The sequence below is a fragment of the Meles meles genome, chromosome 5, assembly GCF_922984935.1.
Source record: "Meles meles chromosome 5, mMelMel3.1 paternal haplotype, whole genome shotgun sequence".
NCBI classification, from domain to species: Eukaryota; Metazoa; Chordata; class Mammalia; order Carnivora; family Mustelidae; genus Meles; species Meles meles.
The window spans coordinates 119225899-119247094 of record NC_060070.1 but is presented as its reverse complement, the minus strand read 5'-3'; the positions used below and the strand labels follow the sequence as shown (position 1 = coordinate 119247094).

Below are 21196 nucleotides of genomic sequence, written 5' to 3'. Positions count from 1 at the left end.
CTGGGAGAAGTCGTGATTGCAAAATATTAGCCAATTATTGGCAACAGTCTCATATTTGTCAGATTTATGTGTCAGTTGGGGTTAAAAACTTCAGTGACTGTGATCAATGGAACATTGCTAGGTTTTTGCCAGCTTTCTTCTTTTGTTAAAGATTAACTTTGAGGGGTGCCTGGGTGGCTTAGTGGGTTAAGCCTCTGCCTTCAGCTCAGGTCATGATCTCAGGGTCCTGGGATCGAGCCCGCATCGGGCTCTCTGCTCAGCAGGGAGCCTGTTTCCCTGCCTGCCTCTCTGCCTACTTGTGATCTCCCTCTGTCAAATAAATAAATAAAATCTTAAAAAAAAAAGGTGAACTTTGATAGTAGGTATTGAGAATTACTATGGAAATTATCTGGAGATACCGCTTCCCAGATTATGGTGATACTTATAAAACTTTTTTAGAAAAGATCATTCTCTTGATTTAAACTTGGAGTCACCTGGAAGAATTTGGAGGCAGTATGTGCTGTGATTAAGATCATGCACGGTCCTGAGAGCAGACAGTTTTCGATTCAATCCTTGACATTACCACTCTTAACCTTGAGCAGGTTACATATCCTTGTTCAGTCTCTCTTTCCTCGTCAATGAAATGGGAAAGCTAATGGACTTAACCTTACAGAGTTGTCAGGAAGGGACCATGAAACACAGGCATCAGGAAGAGTGCTCTGCACGGAATAAGCACTGACTATATCTGCTTACGGTTTGCTCAGCGTGGAACATTTCTTGCAAGAGAATTGCCTTTATGAAACATTTCAGAAAGTCCAGTTTTTTCCTTGTTACGTTTGGAGTCTGCTCTTTCCTCAAGGTAGTATAATTGTACAAGCTTTAAAAATATGAAATGCTAAAATCTTAGTTTTACATTTAGGCTAAGTTCTGTTGATCTTTGTGAAATTGGGAACTGACCCTATCATCCCAACAGGGAAATTATGAAACAGAAAAAAAAAATTCAGTTCCTCTCTGAGGAAAGAAAGTAATACTACGGTGTGTGTGTGTGTGTGTGTGTGTGTGTGTGTGTGTGTAGAGGTCATACACATTTTTATTTATACAACACATTAATAGTAGATTTAAATTTACTAGCCTGGTTTCTTTTCCTCCAAATTTATAAAAAATCAAAATAGAAATGAAATGAAATCAACATTTTTTCATAGCTCAACTGGCATACATTATAATTCAGCCTCAGGAATGAGCAGTGATTCTTAAACAACAGATAAAACCTAACCTGCTTTTTAAAAATTCAGCCATTTTAGTACTGATCTGGTTTTTATGTTCCCATAGCTGTGTAATACAGTAATAAGTGGGTAAGGTATTGCATCTAGAATATCTGTGGTGAACCTGTTGGACTTGAATATAATTGTTCCCTAATCTGACCACGTAGGATTAATAACAAGCACCACACCTGTGAGGAGAGATTCTGGAATGCCCCATCTTGCTTATAGATAATGTTCCTCCTTCCTTTAAAGTAAATGCAGGAATATTGTCAGTGAACAATATCCTTTTCCAGTGAATCCTGAAAAAGGAGAATTACAATTTGAAAATTTAAAGGTAGTACCTTAGAATCTACAACTTGGTTTATAAAGAGGTGATAATATAATGATAGATTTCAAAATCCAAGATACTTTATCATGGCAGTGCATTTAGTAGCACTGTATAGGTCTCAAAGAAAAACTTATACTGATAATAACACATACATCGTTCTAATTTTCATCTTTGCTTTTTTCTTTTCTTTTTAACTAACATAAGTAGGAGGGAGTATAGAAGTTTTTAGGAAAATAGATGGTAAGTGGTAAAGTTAGAATAGGGGTGTTAAAAACGAGCCCCCCCCCATGAGTAGTTATTATGTTTTTAGCTCTCACTGTGCTACTTAGTAGGTGGCTATCTAATTTTATTTTATTTTATTCATCATGATAACTGTACTCTTTAATCCCCATTACCTGTTTCACCCATCACTCCACTCACCTCTTGTCTGATTTGTGTAGTTCGGTTTGTTCTCTATAGTTAACAGTCTCTTTCTTGGTTTGCCTCTCTCTTTCTTTATTTTCCCCTCTTTGTTCATTTGTTTTCTTTCTTGTGTTCTACATATGAGTGAGATCATATGGTATTTGTCTTTGACTTATTTTGCTTAGCATTAGACTCTCTAGCTCTATCCATGTTGTTCAAATGCCAAGATTTCGTTCTTTTTTATGGCTGAGTAATATTCCATATTATATATATATATAAACATCTATTTTTAGATATTTTAGATATATAAACAACATATATATATATATATATATATATATATATATATATATATATATAAACATCTTCATTCATCTGTCAGTGGACACTTGGGCTTCTTCCATAGTTTGGCTATTGTAAATAGTGCTTCAGTAAACATAAGGGTGCATGTATCCCTTTGAATTAGTGTTGTACTTTGGTGATAAATACCCAATAGTGTGATTACTGGGTTGTAGAGCAGTTCTATTTTTAATTTTTTGAGGAACCTTCATACCATTTTCCACAGCAGCTGCACCATTTTGCATTCCTGCCAGCAGTGCAAGAAGGTTCCTTTTTCTCCACATCCTTGCCAACGTTGGTTGTTTCTTGTGTTTTTATTTTATTTATTTTTTATTTTTTAAAAGATATTTATTTATTTGAGAGGGAGAACGTGCAGACTCCCTGCTGAGCAGAGGGCCCAGTGCGGATCTTAATCCCAGGACTCCAGGATCACAACCTGAGCCTAAGGCAGATGTTCAACCGATGGAGACACCCAGGCGCCCACTTGTGTTTTTAATTGTAGCCATTCTGACAATACAAAAATTGTACTTTTGATTTTGCATTTTTCTGATGATGAGTAATGTTAAGCATCTTTTCATGTGTCTGTTGGCCACTGTATGTCTTCTTTGGAGAAATGTCTTGTTCATGTCTTCTGTCAATTTCTTAATTGGATTACTTGTTTTTTTGGGTATTGAGTTGTATCAGTTTATATATTTTATTTTTTAAAGATTTTATTTATTTATTTGACAGAGAGAGACACAGTGAGAGATGGAACACAAGAAGCAGGCTTCCCGATGAGCAGGGAGCCCGATTCGGGCCTCGATCCCAGGACCTGGGGTCATGACTGAGCTGAAGGCAGACGCTTAACGGCTAAGCCACCCAGGTGGCCCTCAGTTTATATATTTTAGATACTGACCCTATATCAGATATGTCATTTCCAAATATCTTCTACTCAGTAGGTTGCCATATAGGAATGGCCTTTTCTTAAAAACTTTTAGAAGTCTTGGGGGAACCAGGTGGTGGGTAATAGGAAGGGCACGTATTGCATGGAGCACTGGGTGTGGTGCAAAAACAATGCATACTGTTACGCTGAAAAGAAATAAAAAAAAAAAATTAAAAAAACTTTTAGAAGTCTTATGAAGCTAAGAGCTTTCATAGGGGTTCTGGATTATTGTGTAACTCTCCATTAATTTCTAGGTATCTGGTGACCCATCTCATGGGAGCAGATCTGAACAACATTGTGAAATGTCAGAAGCTTACGGATGACCATGTTCAGTTCCTCATCTACCAGATTCTCCGAGGTCTCAAGGTAGAGTCTTCCCTTCTTCATTCCAAGGCTTAAGAAAAGGAAGAAAAAAAAAAAACTTTCCTATGGAAAATTTCAAACACTCACAAAATCACAAGTACAATCCTAGTGTAATGAACCCCTGTATTTACTCAGTGACCACAGTTACCAACATATGGTCAATCTTGTTTCTTTTGTATTCCCCAATCCCTGGATTAGTTTAAGGCAAGTCCAGACATAATGTCATTCCACCAATAGATATTTCAGTATGTATGTCCAAGAGCTCAGGACTTCATTCTTTTATCTAAAGAGTAGTAATAATTTCTTGATATAATCTAATATCTGGTCAGTATTGTTGAAACTTTAAAAACCTCCTCACGTTTATTTGTGGGAGGGGCAGGGAAGTAATGTTTTAAAATTAAGCCATTTTTGACTTTTAGCAGCTTTGAATCCTAATTGAGCTCCACAGCACCCACCAGAAAACAGGTTGAAAATTCTGTTTAACTCATGTGAGTAGAGTTGATGGTATAAAAATCATAGTTATGATAAATGTACAGATTACTGTTAATTAACTTTTTCTCATTTCTTTTTTTTTTTTTTTAAGATTTTATTTATTCATTTGACAGATAGAGATCACAAGTAGGGAGAGAGGCAGGCAGAGAGAGAGAGAGGAGGAAGAAGGCCCCCTGCCAAGCAGAGAGCCCGATGTGGGGCTCGATCCCAGGACCCTGGGATCATGACCTGAGCAAAAGGCAGAGGCTTTAACCCACTGAGCCACCCTGGGCGCCCCCTTTTTCTCATTTCTAATCCCATTATTTAATACTAGCAGTTCTTACTGGTTCATGAAAATATACTTCAACTATGTCATATGACTGTAAGAGGTTGGAGATAACTTTTTGATTAACTGACTTTTTTCTCTTTCACAGTATATACATTCAGCGGACATAATTCACAGGGTAATGTATTGTGATTTTGATTAAATTATTTGGGGAGGAGGGGGGTACTGCAGTGGAGAGGACTGGCATTCAGCCAAGATCCTAATCCAAACTTAATTTAGCCAAGTATTGATTGATTGTAATTTGGCTCTAGGTTTAAACCGATTAAAGAAAGAAAATGTATTGTTTTTAGTTACTTAAGGCTGATTAGGTCTATCCAGTGATTATAGATGGAGATCAATGATAGCTAGGTAGTCTTACATTTATGTTTGGATCTTCATCATTACCTGTAGGAAAAAAACCTACCATATATCATAAAGTTGATCATGTCCTCTCTGTACTTGCTTCCTAGGACCTAAAACCTAGTAATCTAGCTGTGAACGAAGACTGTGAGCTGAAGGTGAGATGAAGAGACACTGGTAATTGTTTGTTTCAGCATGTAATTATGTGTTTGACTAACCAGGCAGACTAATGGAACAGATGGGTTTATAAAACCATGACTTTTTATCTGAAAATTCATTCCTTAGGAATATCAGATTCTGAAGTTTGAACCACAAACTTAGTAAATTTTAATTTACAGGACATTGAAGATGGCATCTGGTGTCTTGTTTTCATTCTAAAATAAAGTTGTTAGAAATTAATATATTAGCTATAGTAAAGGAAGATTATAGTCTGAATATCAAGTAAGCAATCCTGGAGAGATAATTACTAGATCAGTTTCCTGAGAGAAAAAGTGCAAAAACACTCATCAAAATAATTCAGATAGGAGGAGATAGGTAATCTATAGAGAGCAAGCAGCTCTGGAATTTTTTTTTTCTTATCTTTACTTTTTAAACATAATTAAATATAATAAAATGCATCATTTTAAGTGTATGTTTGACAAAATTTTGATATCCATTCAACCACCAACACAATTAAAATAAAGAACAGTTTGTCACTTCAGATAGTCGCCTTGTGCTCCTTCCTAGCCAGCACCCTCCCCCGCCCAGCCCTCCACTACACCTAACCCTGGCTTCAGACAACCACTGATCTGCTTGCTGACACTACAGAATAGATATATTTTTTCTGGAATTTCATATAAGTGGAATCATACAGTATTTGTGTGTGTGTGTCTAACTTAGGCTTAGTATAATATTTTTGAAGTCTCTCTGTGTTGTATCAGTAGTTCATTCCTTTTTATTGCTGAGTAGTATTCATTTTATGAATTTGCCACAATTGGTTTATCCACCCACCTGTTAGACATCTGCTTCAATTCTAGTTTGGGGCTGTGCGCAGCTGCTATGAATATTCATGCTTAAGCCTTTGGGTGGATGTATGCTTCCATTGCTCTTGGATAAATCCCTAGGAGTAGCATTTTTTGCTTAGCTTTTTGTAATTTTATTTTTTAAAATTCTTGCTGTGTTTAACATGTGTTTTAAGCATGGACGAGGAAGTATGTTTATGAAAGTGCTATCTTGTTCTTCCTTTTCCAAGACACTAGAGCGTTCTCCCCTCCTGCTTTGTGAGTCTTAGGAGCTTGACTGTTCCAGTGCCTAATTTGTCTTCTCTCCCTTAGATCTTGGATTTTGGACTGGCCCGACATACAGATGATGAAATGACAGGTTATGTGGCCACCAGGTGGTACAGGGCTCCTGAGATCATGCTGAACTGGATGCATTACAACCAGACAGGTATTGGCTTTTGTTAGTTACTTAAGACCTTATTAGCACCATGTTGGGTGTATCTGGGATTCTCCGAAGTGGAGATGATGGAAGTGGGAGAAAACGTCTTTTTCTCCCCCCTCAGTGGTCCTTTTAAAGTTGACAGGAAATATTTCAGATAGAGAAAGTGGGGTTTTTATACACAGCTTTTAAACTTTGTGATTTAGCAGCTGGGTTTTTATTTATTTAGATTTCCAACATACTCTGTGAATACTTCTACCTGAAGACAGTGGGGTCATAATTTTAACCTCGCAACACTATTTTGGAGAATCTGCCATTTCTGCCAGTAAGAATCTCTGCCCCTTTGTGAACAGTTTCTCTTGCCTTAAGTATGTTTTGACGTCCCACCTATGTAGCTCTTTAGTGGGGCTAATAAGCTTACTGCTGGAAAGAAGAGTATGACTGTTGAACCTTGAATGTATTATATACTAATTTCAGCATTTCGCCTCTAGTTACAGTTCTCTTTGTGGTCAAGTATGATAACAGTGACGTCGTATACCCTTTTCTCCTTACTTTTGCCAGTTGATATTTGGTCAGTGGGATGCATAATGGCCGAGCTGTTGACTGGAAGAACATTGTTTCCTGGTACAGACCGTATCCTTTTAAAAGTTTTGGATTCTTGTTTCTTATCTGTATTCCAGTGTCCATGGGAGTATATTGCTTTTACCTATCTCTAGGGAAGGCTCTCAGTTACTTGTTTAAATAGTTCAGATATGTGTTATGAGATCTGCCCTCTGGCTGAGTATTTCGCCTTGTCAAGAAAGAGGCTTCAATTTACTTGTGTGCGTTGGAAAAATTCCTCATAAGCCGGAGAACTCTTTACATCTCTCACATGTCATCTTTTTGCAGTGAGTCGCTTATTGTATTAATCTTCTAAAAGCAGTTCTGCAACCTGAGCGTATTCCTGAGAAGCTCCAGATCTCAATGACTGGTTTAGTATGCTTGTACAACACTTAATGAGCACAAGGTACCTATTTACAAATCAGGGATATCTTTAGCTTTTATGTTTGGCTTACATGTTAAAAAGATTATTATTTGGTCCCTATGATGATGTATCTGCTGACTCTCTTTATGTTTGTTGTTTAACAATAAATAATAAAAACAAGAAGTGATAAGGTCGTCCGACCTTATCCGTGTGCCTTTTTTTTTTTCCCAGCCAATTTTGTTTTTAATCTAAAGTGTAACCAAACCTTAATTTACTTCCAGATTTATTATCTAGTTTATAGTTTTTCATGGCCCTTTTATTTTAGGTCCTTTCCTATCTGCTGTGTGTCCATTTCATGGTTTAGAAATAATGTCAGCAAAATGTGGTTTGTTGGAACTCCTATTACTTTTATTGGGGAAAGCATTCAGGTGAGAAAGAATGTTGACTTATGTGTCTCGAACGAGGCTTGAAGATTTTTGTAAAATTCATCTGAGTAGCCCGGGAGTGGGTTGGGTAGAGCTTTAAAGATGCTGCAGTTAAGCTATGAATATGATCTCTCATGCTTAGAGACCTGAAAGCGTAGAGACCTTAGCAAACTCATTGAGTTTATAAACCAGAACGTCAGTTTACTTGCTTACGGTTTGGGATATACTTCTGTGGTGACTGTGATGTTCATGTCATCTATCTATGTGTTCTAACTATCTTCTGCTAGAGGAAATGTACTTTCCTAAGGAACTGAAACACTTCTGCCCCCTCAGGCAAAGCTGTTTATATCCCTCTGAATATTTCTGCTTTGATACAGGGCTCTGTCTCCCTATACTTACTGCTTCTCATTCCCAGAGTCTTAGTTTTTTAAATACCTAGTGTTTCTCTTTTGTCCTTTGCTTCATTCACCTTATGTCTTCGTCTTAGAATTGTGGTATATACGTTACAGTCCAGGCTAAGAGAATTACGGAAAATTTGTAATTCCCCCTTTCCTCAGGTACCTATCTCAGAGTCCCCATCCTTTAGCCTGTCTTGCCAAGAGTCCTACTGTGATGCATTGCTCTATTGCCCTCTCCCCTCATCTTCTTTATTATCTCTGTCTCTGTCTGTCTTCAGTTGGCTGCAGACTCTTCTGCCTACATAGATAACCAGAGTGGTGGAAAGCAAGAGAGACAGCAGGGTGTACTAGTTGAGAGCACATACTCGGGAATGAGACTTCCCGGGTGTAGATCCTGCCTCTTTTGCCCCCAGCTGCATGATTGTGAGCACATCTTCTAACCTCTGTCTCCTGGTTTCCTTAACCATAAAATGTTAAATGTATATACCTTGCAAGGTGGCTGTGAGAATCCGGTGAGATAGTGTCTGGAAGGTTCTTAGAGCCTGCCAGGAAATGTTAGCCATCATCTTCATTAGTGACTTTTGGGAAGTTTTTCCCTTTACCTTCCCACTCTGTTGTTTACCTATGAATCATTAAAGGTTAATTTTTGTTTGTTTGTTTTATTTATATTTCATGACAGGTAGCGAAGGATGGATCCCCTTGGCAGGCTACTGATAGAAAGGTTTCAAAGCAGTTGTGCCCTGTGGTTTTATCTACAGATGGCTGCCTGCCCCCTGATGCCTTGACTCTTTTAGAAATTGCTAACTTTCATGCACACCTGACCTGGGTGGCTCAGTCAGTTAAGCATCTGAGTGTTGATTTCAGCTCAGGTTATGATCCCAGGTCTGTGAGATCGAGGCCCATATCAGGCTCTATGTTGGCGTGGAGCTTATTAGAGATTCTCTTTCCCTCTCCCCCTGCCCACTGTCCCCCACCTTCCTGCTCTTGCACACGCATGCACACTCTTAAAATAAAGGAAGGGTAACTTTCTAAGAAGTCTTCCCTTGCTGTGCATACTTCTTTTCCTTCTATGAGCTTTAGATGGAAAACCTAGTATTACCCAACGACCCAGCAACCGCACTACTAGGTGTTTACCCTAAAGATACAAATGTAGTGATCTGAAGGGGCACGTGCACCCCAATGTTTATAGCAGCATTATCCACAATAGCCAAACTATGGAAAGAGCCTAGATGTCCATCAACAGATGAATGGATAAAGAAGGTGTGCTGTATATACACAATGGAATGCTACGCAGCCATCAAAAGAAATGAAATTCTGCCATTTATAATGACATGGATGGAACTAGAGGGTATTATGCTGAGTGAAATAAGTCAATCAGAGAAAGAATTATTGTATGATCTTTCTCATATGAGGAATTTAAGAGGCAAGGTGGGGGGTGATGCGGGGAAGGTAGGGAGAAATGAAACAAGATGGGACCAGGAAGGGAGATAAACCATAAGAGACTCTTAATCTCAGGAAACAAACCCAGGGTTGCTGGGGGGAGGGGGCGGGAGGAAGGGATGGGGTGGCTGGGTGATGGACATTGGGGAGATTATGTGCCATTATGAGTGCTGTGAATTGTGTAAGACTGATGATTCACAGGCCTGTACCTCTGAAGCAAATTATACATTATATGTTAATAAAAAAAGAAGAAAAGAAAACCTATCATTTAGATTTTTTACCATGAACTTTTTTTTTTAATGCATGCAAATTCTTTTCAAAAATTTTATATTAGTAATACACCATTTCTTTTCTGCTTGGCTCTTTTTGAAACAGATATTCTCCTGGATCATAAAAATCAAATTCAAAGGATTTGTATTTGTAATATACATAACCCCCGTTTTGTCAGTTGTCATCTGTTGGGATGTAGCTTTAGGCCTGCCAAGAGGAAAGTGCTATTATTATTTTTCCTCGCCTGAAGTGTGCAATTGCTTATAGACTAGCAGAGTGGTTCTCAACTCCCGTTTTTCATCAGAATACTTTAGAGAGCTTTTAAAAACTCCAAATGCCTGGGCACTACCCCAGAGACTCAGCTTCATTCAGCGTGGGGGTCAAAGCACAGGCTTTGGCATATTTTTTAAGTCCCAGTTGGTTCTGGAGGGTAGCAGGTACTAGAGTTTAACCCCGTTGACCTTGACTTTTAACCTTTTAGGCTGATCATAAAAAGTTATTTAGTTAGGCAGTCTTTCTTCATTTTTTTTTTTAAGATACCAATGAGATCAGAAAGTTAAGAATTTAGACTTATCTACTTGGCAGCCTAGAAGGATGTTAGAAAACCTCTAACTGAACCCCCTGTTTTTTATAGATGTGAGGAAGCCAAGACCCAGAGAAGATAGATCCCAAACTGTTATTTATAACTCAGGTCACAGTTTCTTTCCATTATTTTATTTGTTACCCTATTCCCCTGATTTCCAGAACTTCTCTTCTTAAAACCTCTGGAGAGTGTGCTGGCCCCACCATGCTGCTTTTGCCCACAAAAGCATGGAGCAACTGCTTGTTTATGATTTTTAAGTGCAACTGAATGCCGAGGGAACCTCTAGAGCATGCTCTTTGTTTGAGGGCAGTTTTCTCCCCATTCTTCTCATTTATTAATCACCTTGCATTTATTTTTTTTAATATTTTATTTATTTGACAGAGAGAAATCACAACTAGGCAGAGAGGCAGGCAGAGAGAGAGGAGGAAGCAGGCTCCCCACGGAGCAGAGAGCCCGATGTGGGGCTCGATCCCAAAACCCTGGGATCATGACCTGAGCCGAAGGCAGAGGCTTTAACCCACTGAGCCACCCAGGCGCCCCAATCATCTTGCATTTAGAGCTAGTGGCTTTAGCTTCTAGATGAGCACTAGCTATTAGAATTTTCTGTGGTGTTGCAAATGTTTTATATTTGTGCTACACTATGGTGGTTGGTAGCCGCCAACCACATGTGGCTAGTGAGCACTTAAAAAATGTGACTAGTGAAACTTAGGAACTGATTAAAAATATCTCTGCAGTAAAATGTATTAACATAAAATTTGCCATTTTAACTTTTTCTTACTGTGGTAAAATATGGCTAACACAAAATTTACCATTTTAACCATTTTTAAATATACAGTCCACTCGCACTAATTACATTCACAAAGTTGTGCAGCCATCACCACTATCGTATTTCCAGAATGGTTCTGTCCCCCCAAACCAAAACTTGGTACCCATTGGACAATAACTCCCCCATTCTTCTTTCCCACAACCTCTGGTTTCCTTTCTTTTATTTCCTGAATTTGCTTATTCTAGATATTTCTTATAAGTGGAATCACACAATATTTGTTATTTTGTTTCTTGATCATTCTCCTTAACCATAATGTTTTCAAGGTTCATCCATGTTGTAGCATGTTATCAGAACTTCATTCCTTTTTATGGCTGAATACTATTCCATTGTATGTGTATACCACATTTTGTTTATGTACTCATCTGTTCATTGACGCCTGGGTTCTTCCCACCTTTGGCAATTGATATTAGTGCTATAGTGAACATTGGCATACAGTTGTTTGAGCCTCTGCTTTCAATTCTTTGCGATATGTGTCTAGGAGTGGAATTGTTGGGTTGTGTGGTAATCCTGTATTTAGTTTTTTGAGGAGCAACCAAACTATTTTCCACAGTAGTTGCACCATTTTTGCCCACCAATGAAGTATGAGCAATTTCTCCACATCTTCACCAACACTTGTTCCCTCTTCTTCTGCCTCCCCTCCCCCTCTTCCTCCTCCTCCCTCTACTCCTCCTCCTCCTCCCTTTCTTTAAATTATAGCCATCCTCATAGGTACAAAGTGGTATCTCTTTGTGAATTTAATTTGTATTTCCCTAAGGACTAGTAATGTTGAGCATCTTTTCCTGTGTTCATTGTCCATTTGTATATCTTCTGTGGAGGAATATCTGCTCAAGCCCATTACCCATCTTTTAATTGGGTGGTCTTTTTATTGTTGAGTTTTTAGTTCTTTATATATTCTGGATATTAAACCTTCATTAGATATATTAGATATATGATAGATAGATATGGATATATTTTCTCCCCTTCTGTGGACTCTCTGTGCACTTTCTTGATAATGTCCTTTGATGTACTAAGGTTTTGGTTTTTTTGAAGTTTGAATTTATTTTTTCTTTTGTTGCTCATGTCCTATCTAAGAATAGATTACCAAATTGAAGGTTGTGAATATTTGCTATGTTTCCTACTAAGAATTGTATGATTTTCTACTAAGATAAACTAAAAATATTTTCTGCTTAGAATTAGCCCCTTTATTTAGGTCTTTGATCCATTTCAAGTTAATTTTTGTATATGCTGTCAATATTAATGTTAACAATATTAAGTCTTCCTATCCATGAACACCAGATGTCTTCCCATTTATTAGTTCCGAATTTCCTTCAGTAATGTTTTATAATTTTCACTGGACAAATCTTTCACCTTCATGTTTAATTTATTCCTAGATATTTTATTATTTTATTCTTCTAGAATAAAAGGTTGTAAATGAAATTGCTTTCTTTTTTCTTTTTGTTTTTCACTTTTTGTGTGTGTTTTTTTTAAAGATTTTATTTATTTGAGAGAAAGAGAAAGCAGGCAGAAGTGGGTGGAGGGGGTAGAGGGAGAGGGAGAAACAGACTTCCCGCTGAGCAGGGAACCCGATGCAGAGCTCGATCTAGGACCCTGTGATCATGACCCGAGCTGAAGGCAGGTAGTTAACTAACTGAACCACTGAGGCCCCCTTGAAATTGTTTTCTTAATTTCCTTTTCAGGCTGTTTATTGTTGGTGTATAGCAACACAACTAATTTTTGTTGATTTTGTGCACTGCATCTTTACTCAATTTGTTTACTAGCTCTAGAAGGTTTCTTGTAGATTCTTTGATATTTTCTATACATAGGATTGTGTCCTCTGCAAATAGAGATGGTTTTCCTTCTCCCTTTCCAGTTTTTCGGGCTGGAACTTCCAGTAGAGTGTTGAATAGCATTGATGAAGTGGGCATCCTTGTTTTCTTCTTATTTTAAAGGGAAAGCTTTCCATCTTTCTCCACTGTCTATGATTTTAGCTGTGTATTTTTCACAAATGCTCTTTATCATGTTGAGGAGGTATCAGAGCTCAGAGAAGTTCCTTTGTATTTATAGTTTTATGAATGTTTTAAATCTGAGCTTCAAATTTATTAGATTTTATTTAGATTACATGTAAATTTAATCAATCACATGTGATTGGTATTGAATTAGATAGTGCAGTTTTAGATCTCTACTAGTCTTGTTTCTATTCTGCCTTTTTCTAATTTTCTTTCTTTTTTTGTGTGATTAGTCTCCTCCTTGAGAGATTCTTTTAGTAGAATCTTGTTCTAGTAGGTTGTTCTAGTAAGTTGTTATTAATCCTTAGAGTTCCCCTAAATGTGTAAGAAATACAAATTTTTGTCTTAAAGCTCATTATATATTATTAGGTTAGAAACTGTTTTCGTTCATGACTGTGTAGAACCCTTCTTCCATGTAGCTCAAAAACAGTATTTTTTATTTAAAGAATGAAGCCCTGCCTTGTAAGTCTCATTGACTAGGTCTAGCAAGTGGACACGGCTGGCAGAAGTTCTTATTTAGAAGAGAGTGAGGATACAGAATCTCTCTTCAGGTCTAGTGCTAACTTATTTCAGACGCCATTGTTTTGAGAAGCATGACCAGTTAGAAAATAGTTTAACTAACACTTAATAGTCTGTAGCCTAAAGGAAGAGAGAAAATGAATTTCACAGCCAGCTCTGTTACCCACCAAATAATGTTTTCTCTTCCAGAGATCACAGCATTTGCTTGCTATGGTTTTCCTTTCTAGGTGATCACATGAATTTCCTAAATGTGTAAAACTTTTTTTCCTTCTGTCATTTTAATAGAAGTGGTATTCTTAAGATATTAATTAAAGGACAGTGGTAATCCACTTGTCATTGGCTGCTGCCTATGCCATATGAATTTCATTAGTGTGTTAAATTTGCTTCTTAATTCTGCTTTATTCATTTCTTCTTTCGATTTTTGCAAACATTTTATGAAATACTTATAAAAAGACAAAGAATAATGTAATGAACACCAGTGTTCATAGCTCTCAGTTCATGAGATAAAACATGCCAATAGAGCTAAAAACTTCTGGTGTACTCCTTCCTATCACATCGACCCCATACTTGTGGTCACTGGTTTCAAATATTATCTCATTTTTTTTTTAATAACATTTTTTGGGGGTGGGGCGCCTGGGTGGCTCAGTGGATTAAAGCCTCTGCCTTCAGCTCAGGTCATGATCCCAGGGTCCTGCGATTGAGCCCCACATCGGGCTCTCTGCTTAGCAAGGGAGCCTGCTTCCCTTCCTCTCTTTCTCTGCCTGCCTCTCTGCCTACTTGTGATCTCTGTCTGTCAAATAAATAAATAAAATCTTTAAAAAAAAAAAAAGACTTTTTATTTGTTTATTTATTTTTAAGTAGGCTCTACTTCCAGCATGGGGCTCAAACTCACAATCCTGAGATCAAGAGTTGCATGCTCCACCAGGGAGCCACTGAGGCATCCTTGTTTTCTCTTTATTTATTTACTTATTTTAGCGGGGGAGGGGCAGAGGGAGAGAGAGAACCTCAATCAGACTCCCCATCAAGCACAGAGCCTGACGCAGGGCTTGATCCCAAGACCCTGAGATCATGACCTGAGCTGAAGCCAAGAGTCAGCGCTCATCCAGCTGAGCCACCCAGGCGCCCCTGTTCTCTCTCGTTTAAAAAAAGTAGTTTCACAAAAAAAAAAAAAAAAGTAGTTTCACTTTAGACACTAAAAGCAAGTGTCCTAATAAATGTTGAAGAAGAGAGATATTTCGCTAGATTATTTGCCTTTTCTTGTCCCAACTTGAAAATACAGAAATTTTTTTTCCCAGAAAAGGTTGGAATTTTCTTAAGGTACCTAGAGTGTCTTAAGAATTTGTGTGTGACAGTGAAAGTGACTATGTTGACACCCAAGAAGAGAAAAAAGTAGGCTGAGTCTTCTAGTCCATCCTGTCACCAGGAGGATCTCCCACCCTCCAAACACAGATGTTCTGGCTTTGTATGGGTCTTGTCTCATTAAAAATCGCAGCTCACACACAGTGGTCGCTGCAGGGAGGTCCTGCCACTGGTCCTCTTCCTCATCTTCGACTCTCCGGCCTGTGGACGCTTTCTCAGAGTTGCCTAGAACACTTAGAAGTGAAGAGAATAGTCCTCTCTCATTTTCCCTGTGATTACCCTAGTCCCCGTAGGTTGATTTCCCTAACTGTTCGTTCTCCCTTTTACTTTTGTGACAGAGAGCCCAAGAGTAGGCTTAGGCATCAGTGGTTGTTTCAGAAAGGACCAGGAGATCTGGGATTTAAAGTCTTAACAGTTCGATGATGACCAATAAAACACATTTTTACCTAATAATGAAAATTTCTTCTGTCTAGGGAAGAAAAGGGGTTAAACCAATTATGAGGGATGACTTGTGAAAATAACTAATTGTCATAACGTGAATTTTGCTTTGCTCTGCTGATGCAGCTTCTTGAAGTGCCTTCTGGCCTTAACCGCCTGGACCAATGGTAGTGGCCTTAAAGTATTCGGTACTATTGGAAGACTGACCTGTATTTCAGTGGATTTGCTAGCTCTTGGAGAACCTATGGTGATTTCTTCCGAGGTCTGCATGCTTTGACTTCCTTCGTGCAAGTGCTTTTAGCTCCTGAGTAGATTTCGATTTTGCATTGTGTGTTCACTAATCTCCTAAGTATTGGCTATCATGCTGAAGCAGCTGTCTTTGTCCATGGCCCTTACACACTCGTGGCCCTGTGTTTGTGTACTCTCTATGACGTAAACACTTCAGATGGCGTGTTCAAAACTTTGTTAGGCCTGATATTAAATGAAACAACTTTTCTTATCTTTTTTTCTGGTTAGACTTTCCATAGAGTATGGTCATTATAGGTTTTGAGGGCAAGACAGAGGGGTGGAGTGGAGTTAGAAAGCATATTACAGCAGGTCTTTTCAGGCCAACCAGTGTTTATCAAACTACTCTGTGGAAGGTTCTAGAGATAAAATAGCAGCTGTCCCCCAAAACAGAATGATCATACTCAGTGGAAAGTGAGTTCTAGGAGTTAGGAACTCCTAGGTAGGAACAAATACCTCCCCTCTGGTTACAAAATAAGACAGAGTGATAACAATGCTAGAATAGAGGTATAGATAAGTTATTGAGAAGAAGTAGAGATTAATTCAAACCTAAGATATCTAGAAAGACTTCATGGCAGTGTCCTTGTTGAGTAGGACTTTGAAAAATAAATAAGAAAAGGCTTGGTAGGAGGGGAGAGTGGACAGTATTTCTGTTTATGACTTGGGTGTATAAGAAGCTGGAAGCTGAGCAGTGCCTAGAATATTTGGTGTGGATTGAAGCATTGAGTGCATTAAGAAGTAACAGTCTGAGGCAGAGTCAGAGTCAGAAAAGAAGCTTGAAGCCAAAGCCAGGAGGGCCTTGAGGGGCTGAGAAATTGCAGCTTTATTCTTCAGACCTGTGATTGTCTCGTGCTGGCAGAAGCAGGAGAGAGATGTGGGGCCCCCAGCTCATTGCTGTAAAGAGCTCTGTGAGTAGTGGGCGTGGCCCACTCTTCAGGTATGTTGAAGTGAAGTTGGGGCAATAAAGAAACTCAGCCCAGAGTCTTCGGTCATCCCTGTCAAGTAAAACTTGACTCTAGTCTCAGTAGCTAGGAGTCTCCTGAATGAGGGTACCCATCTCAACAGCTTTATTTCTAGAAACTACTTTTGATTGTCAGAATACCTGTTTGAGAGTTGAAGTAGTCAGTTTTTGGTTTCAGTAGTCAGTAGTCGGTTTTCATATATGATATGCGTTGTGATGTGGGATAGCTACCCACTTCAGTTTGTTCCTGAAGAGCATAGGGGACTTAACACTTATTGAATCATTTTAAGTGGGCAAAGGGGATCCTGTACTAAATTCTACTGTTGTATAGTTAATTTGATTATTTTAGAGCAAGACAGTAATCATCTGCCCTCTCCACTCTGTCTGCATTAATGCATGATTTAAATTTTTTTTCTTGTCAGAAGTTTGAACTAAGAATCAGTATTGAGATTTTAACCTCCAGAACACATTGATTTTTGCCATTTGCAGATGACGAAATTCTCTACTATTCTTTTTTTTTTAAAGAGTTTATTTATTTATTTGACAGAGATCACAAGTAGGCAGAGAGGCAGGCAGAGAGAGAGAGGAAGGGAAGCAGGCTCCCTGCTGAGCAGAGAGCCCGATGTGGGGTTCGATCCCAGGACCCTGGGATCATGACCTGAGCCGAAGGCAGAGGCCTTAACCCACTGAGCCACCCAGGCACCCCCTCTACTATTCTTAATTTAGAAATAATTTGTGTGAGTGGACTTGTTTCTAATTTATCCTTGTTTTCTATAGAGCACAAGTTACCTGGGTCTAGGATGGGGTTGGACAACCCTTTTCTTAAAAGGGCCAGATAGTAAATCTTCTAGGGTTTGGCGACCCTGTGATTTCTGTTTTAACTGCTCAGTTCTGCTGTGTAGGGTGAAAGCAGCGCGTGAACGAATGGGCATGGCTGTGTTCCAATAAAACATTATTTTCAAAACGGGCAGCAGGCTGGGGTTTGCTGACTCCTGTCTAGAATTTTCTTCCATTTCAGTCAGTTTCATCCGGGGGAAAAAAAGAACAGGGCAAGACGCCAGCGATATTGCATAAGTAATTCCTGTAACTTAAGCAACTATGGTTTGCGGAGGCCATTATTTTTAAGTTACACCATATTACCTTTATATGTGTAATCATAAGCAGAAATCTTTTCTTCTATCTTCCCTTCCATCCTGCTCCACCTTCTCAAGCCTTCCGAGCGCCCACCATGTAGCAGATGGCCAGCAAAGCGCTGGGGATAGGTGGCCCCTGCCCTGGGGAGCTACAGATCTACAGAGGTAACAGAAAGCAAACAAAGTAACTCTAGATTGTGAGAAGCGCTTTGATGTTGGAAAACATTGTGTTGTGGTAGAGAATACCGGGAAGAGGGGGCTTCCGTATTTAGAGTGTTGGGCGAGGTCTGTCTGAAGAAGTGAAGTTTAAGCTGAGACCTAAAGTTGAGAAGGACCTGATAGGTGAAGAAGCTGACAGGATTGCTGACAGGATTTGTGACGGGCATCAGAAGACAGCCCTCCTCCCCTCCTTTTCCTCTGAATGTCAGTATAGACATGGAGATAAACTACTCGCATTTTCATAGGGAATACGAAAAGCTATTTTATACGACTTTTTTTTCTCTCTCCCCTTTTAACTTCCTTTTTAGGCAAGGCTAAGGCAGTAAGAACAAATGCAAAGCTTTTGGCCTCTGGTTAATACATGCGCATACACTGTGAGTGTGCATGGAAGAGCCGGCTACCAGAATAAAGGTTTGGACATTGTAGCCTGTTGCTCAGAGCCTCGGGGTCGTGTGAGCTTTGTCACCGCACTTGTGAGGTGGAAACCTCTGGAGTCCTGCTTCATCATGGCGCTCCCGGAACACGTGCCCGTGCGGTGGGGGCGTGGCGCCCTCTGCTGGCCGACCGTCGCTCACCGCTCTTCTCGGCCCAGGGAAGCCGTGTAGAGAGAGAGGTTTTCTAGAGGGCTCGCTCAAGTGGTTAGGCTCTGGGATAGTCAAGGCTCCTGTCATATTAGGAGCTCCTTAGCTTAAGCCGTCGGGGAGTATACACAGGTGGCCCTGGCTGGCCCTCACTCCTGTGCTCTGCTGCTTTTTTCTTGTCTGTAGCACTCTGCTTACCAGTGCTCTTTGCTTAACTGGCTACTTACTAATGCTTTGGTGGAAGGTGAGGAGGTCGGTGTGGACTGAGTGAAGCTTTTGTGTTTGCACCCGCTGTCTTCGGCAGCTAAGTACCCAGCTAAAGCCACTTCGCTTTACTGACCAGTGACGTTGACAGATCCACAAAATGAATATAAATTGGATACGTGTGTGGCGCCGTTCTGAGTCTTTGTACAGGAGGAGCGTGTTCCACTTGGAGTGACCGTCCTGCAGAAGCCTTGATCTAGACGAATTCACCGTTTTGGCCTGGTTTGGGGTTTTTACTTTTTGTTATTGGGGTATTTTGTTTGTTTTGTTTTGTTTGTTGTCATTTGTTTTTTATTTTTATTTTGTCCCAACATTTTCCTTTATAGTCCACCATTAGATATTGATCAGTTGAAGCTCATTTTAAGACTCGTTGGAACCCCAGGGGCTGATCTTTTGAAGAAAATCTCCTCAGAGTCTGTGAGTTGATGCTTTGATTGTAATTATCTGCCCTGTTGGGAGCCTCTGCCACTTGCCTTCCATCAATCTGTACTTTGCCCCGGGTATGTTTGTAAGCATGTGTGCCCTTTTGTGCTGACTTCCCGGATGAGGGTTGTGTGTGTGTGTGTGTGTACATGTGCACTCGTCTGCCCCCATGCATGAGTGTGTTTTGTTCTCTGTTGGAGTATGTACTTAGATCATGAGAGCTTGTATTGGGCAGTAGTATCCCAGTAAATGATTTGCAATTCTAACTCATTCCAAGAGATTAAAGGAAAATATGCCTCTGTTATCAAGCCCTGACATCATCTTTCTCAGAAGTTTCACATATACTTGAGTTCTTTTTAGTTTTCAGTTAGTGTGTGTTCTCAGAGCATGAACTTTACCACGTATTAGTCTAGCTTCACTACAAGAATGAAGTGTGCATTGTGTCCACGCTACTGCCCCTTTCCAGAAGTTACTGCTTTTTACCGTTTTAGAATAGACAACGCACAACATCTTGTAAAAGTTGTCTGTTCCCAACAGGGCCACATCTCCACCCTATCTCCAGACCAGTCCTGATACCTCACATCCATTGGAGTAGACTTGTTGTAAATCCTTCCTCCCACAGCCTGCCTTTGTCATTACAAGTTGAATAACCTGAGAAAAAGCTTTGGAGCTAATGCTTTCCTGCCTGTAAGCAGGGATCTAGAGAGAAGCCATGGGAATGTGACTCTGGCTTACTTTGGCTCCAATTTCCCGCTGTTGGTCATTTTCTGGAGCCAGAGACAAGAGAGAAATCATGAAAGCTCAGCCTTTCTCCCTTTTCCCTTCTGTCTGCTGCCAGGCAGTTGACTAAAAGGGAAAAAGAGCTGTGGAGCCACGCTCCAGTTGTGCCTTCCTGAATTCTCCTCCCACCATTCTGACCGAAGGGGTCCCTTTGCCCAGTCGGAAGGACTGCTGGGTGGCTTGAGGCAGGCTTGAGCAGGTGAGTTTGAATGGTTCATCATCTCCCTTATAACATAAAGAATATTGTCATCTGGCATGTTTCTGGTACATTGAAAGAACACGCATTAAAAGACCACAAGGCCCAGTGTATTTATGAATTTCCACTTGGAGGGATGTAAGAGACTGTGCTGGCTCTATTATTTTGTGTCATTTATTTATTTAAGATGAAGAAGGAAAAGCACAGAAAAGCTGTGACTTGCCTGAGGCATGCACTGAGTCACTTGGCAGAGAGAGCTGAGCATCTCAGATGTTCTGATAACGTGATCTCTAAACTTTAATCTCATGCGATTGCACACTATTTTGAAAGCCATTGTCGGTGTTACCACTGTGTCAACCCAAAGGAGTGTTTTCTTTTGCTTTATGAAATGCAGAAGCTGGGTAGAATGAATCAAAGAAGATAAGGAATGCTACTTAGAGAAGATGGTACTTTCTTGTTTTAAATGCATGTGCTGATGAGAAAGACTGGCAATACAGAACACACGGAGGCAAGGCAGTGGGGGTGAAAGGAGGTTCAGTTTATTTACCAATAGTACGAATGAGACTAAGACAGTAAATTCATTCCCTTTCTGGGAATGGCCACTAGTAGCTCCTTCTCAGTCCCCTCTCCCACACCCAACCATTGGCCCTATAGATATGCGCTGTTAGTCACAAGAAGTTCTAAGAGGAAAAGCATGGATAATATGGTATTTACCTATTATTAAGCCATCATTTATTTTTTTTTAAAGATTTTTTATTTATTTATTTGACCGGTAGAGATCACAAGTAGGCAGAGAGAGGGGGCAAAGCAGGCTTCCTGCTGAGCAGAGAGCCTGATGCGGGGCTTGATCCCAGGACTCTGGGATCATGACCCGAGCTGAAGTCAGAGGCTTTAACCCACTGAGCCATCCAGGTGCCCCCCATCATTTATTTTTAAGAAAGAAACCACATCAGGTGCCCAACCTAATGAGATACCGT

The 21196-nt window shown here is 39.7% G+C and overlaps 1 protein-coding gene across 2 annotated transcripts in view; it reads left to right on the top strand.

Annotated features, from left to right (window-relative positions):
• MAPK14 (mitogen-activated protein kinase 14) overlaps positions 1 to 21196 on the top strand; it is a 78695-nt gene that overhangs the window by 46119 nt on the left and 11380 nt on the right. The window contains exons 4-9 of one of the 2 annotated variants that reach the window (XM_046006497.1): positions 3487 to 3598; positions 4501 to 4530; positions 4862 to 4909; positions 6065 to 6179; positions 6732 to 6803; positions 19158 to 19237. In XM_046006497.1, the coding sequence (XP_045862453.1) occupies positions 3487 to 3598; positions 4501 to 4530; positions 4862 to 4909; positions 6065 to 6179; positions 6732 to 6803; positions 19158 to 19237 (457 nt within the window). The remainder of the gene's footprint in view (positions 1 to 3486; positions 3599 to 4500; positions 4531 to 4861; positions 4910 to 6064; positions 6180 to 6731; positions 6804 to 19157; positions 19238 to 21196) is intronic. The other variant, XM_046006498.1, reaches the window with a different exon arrangement.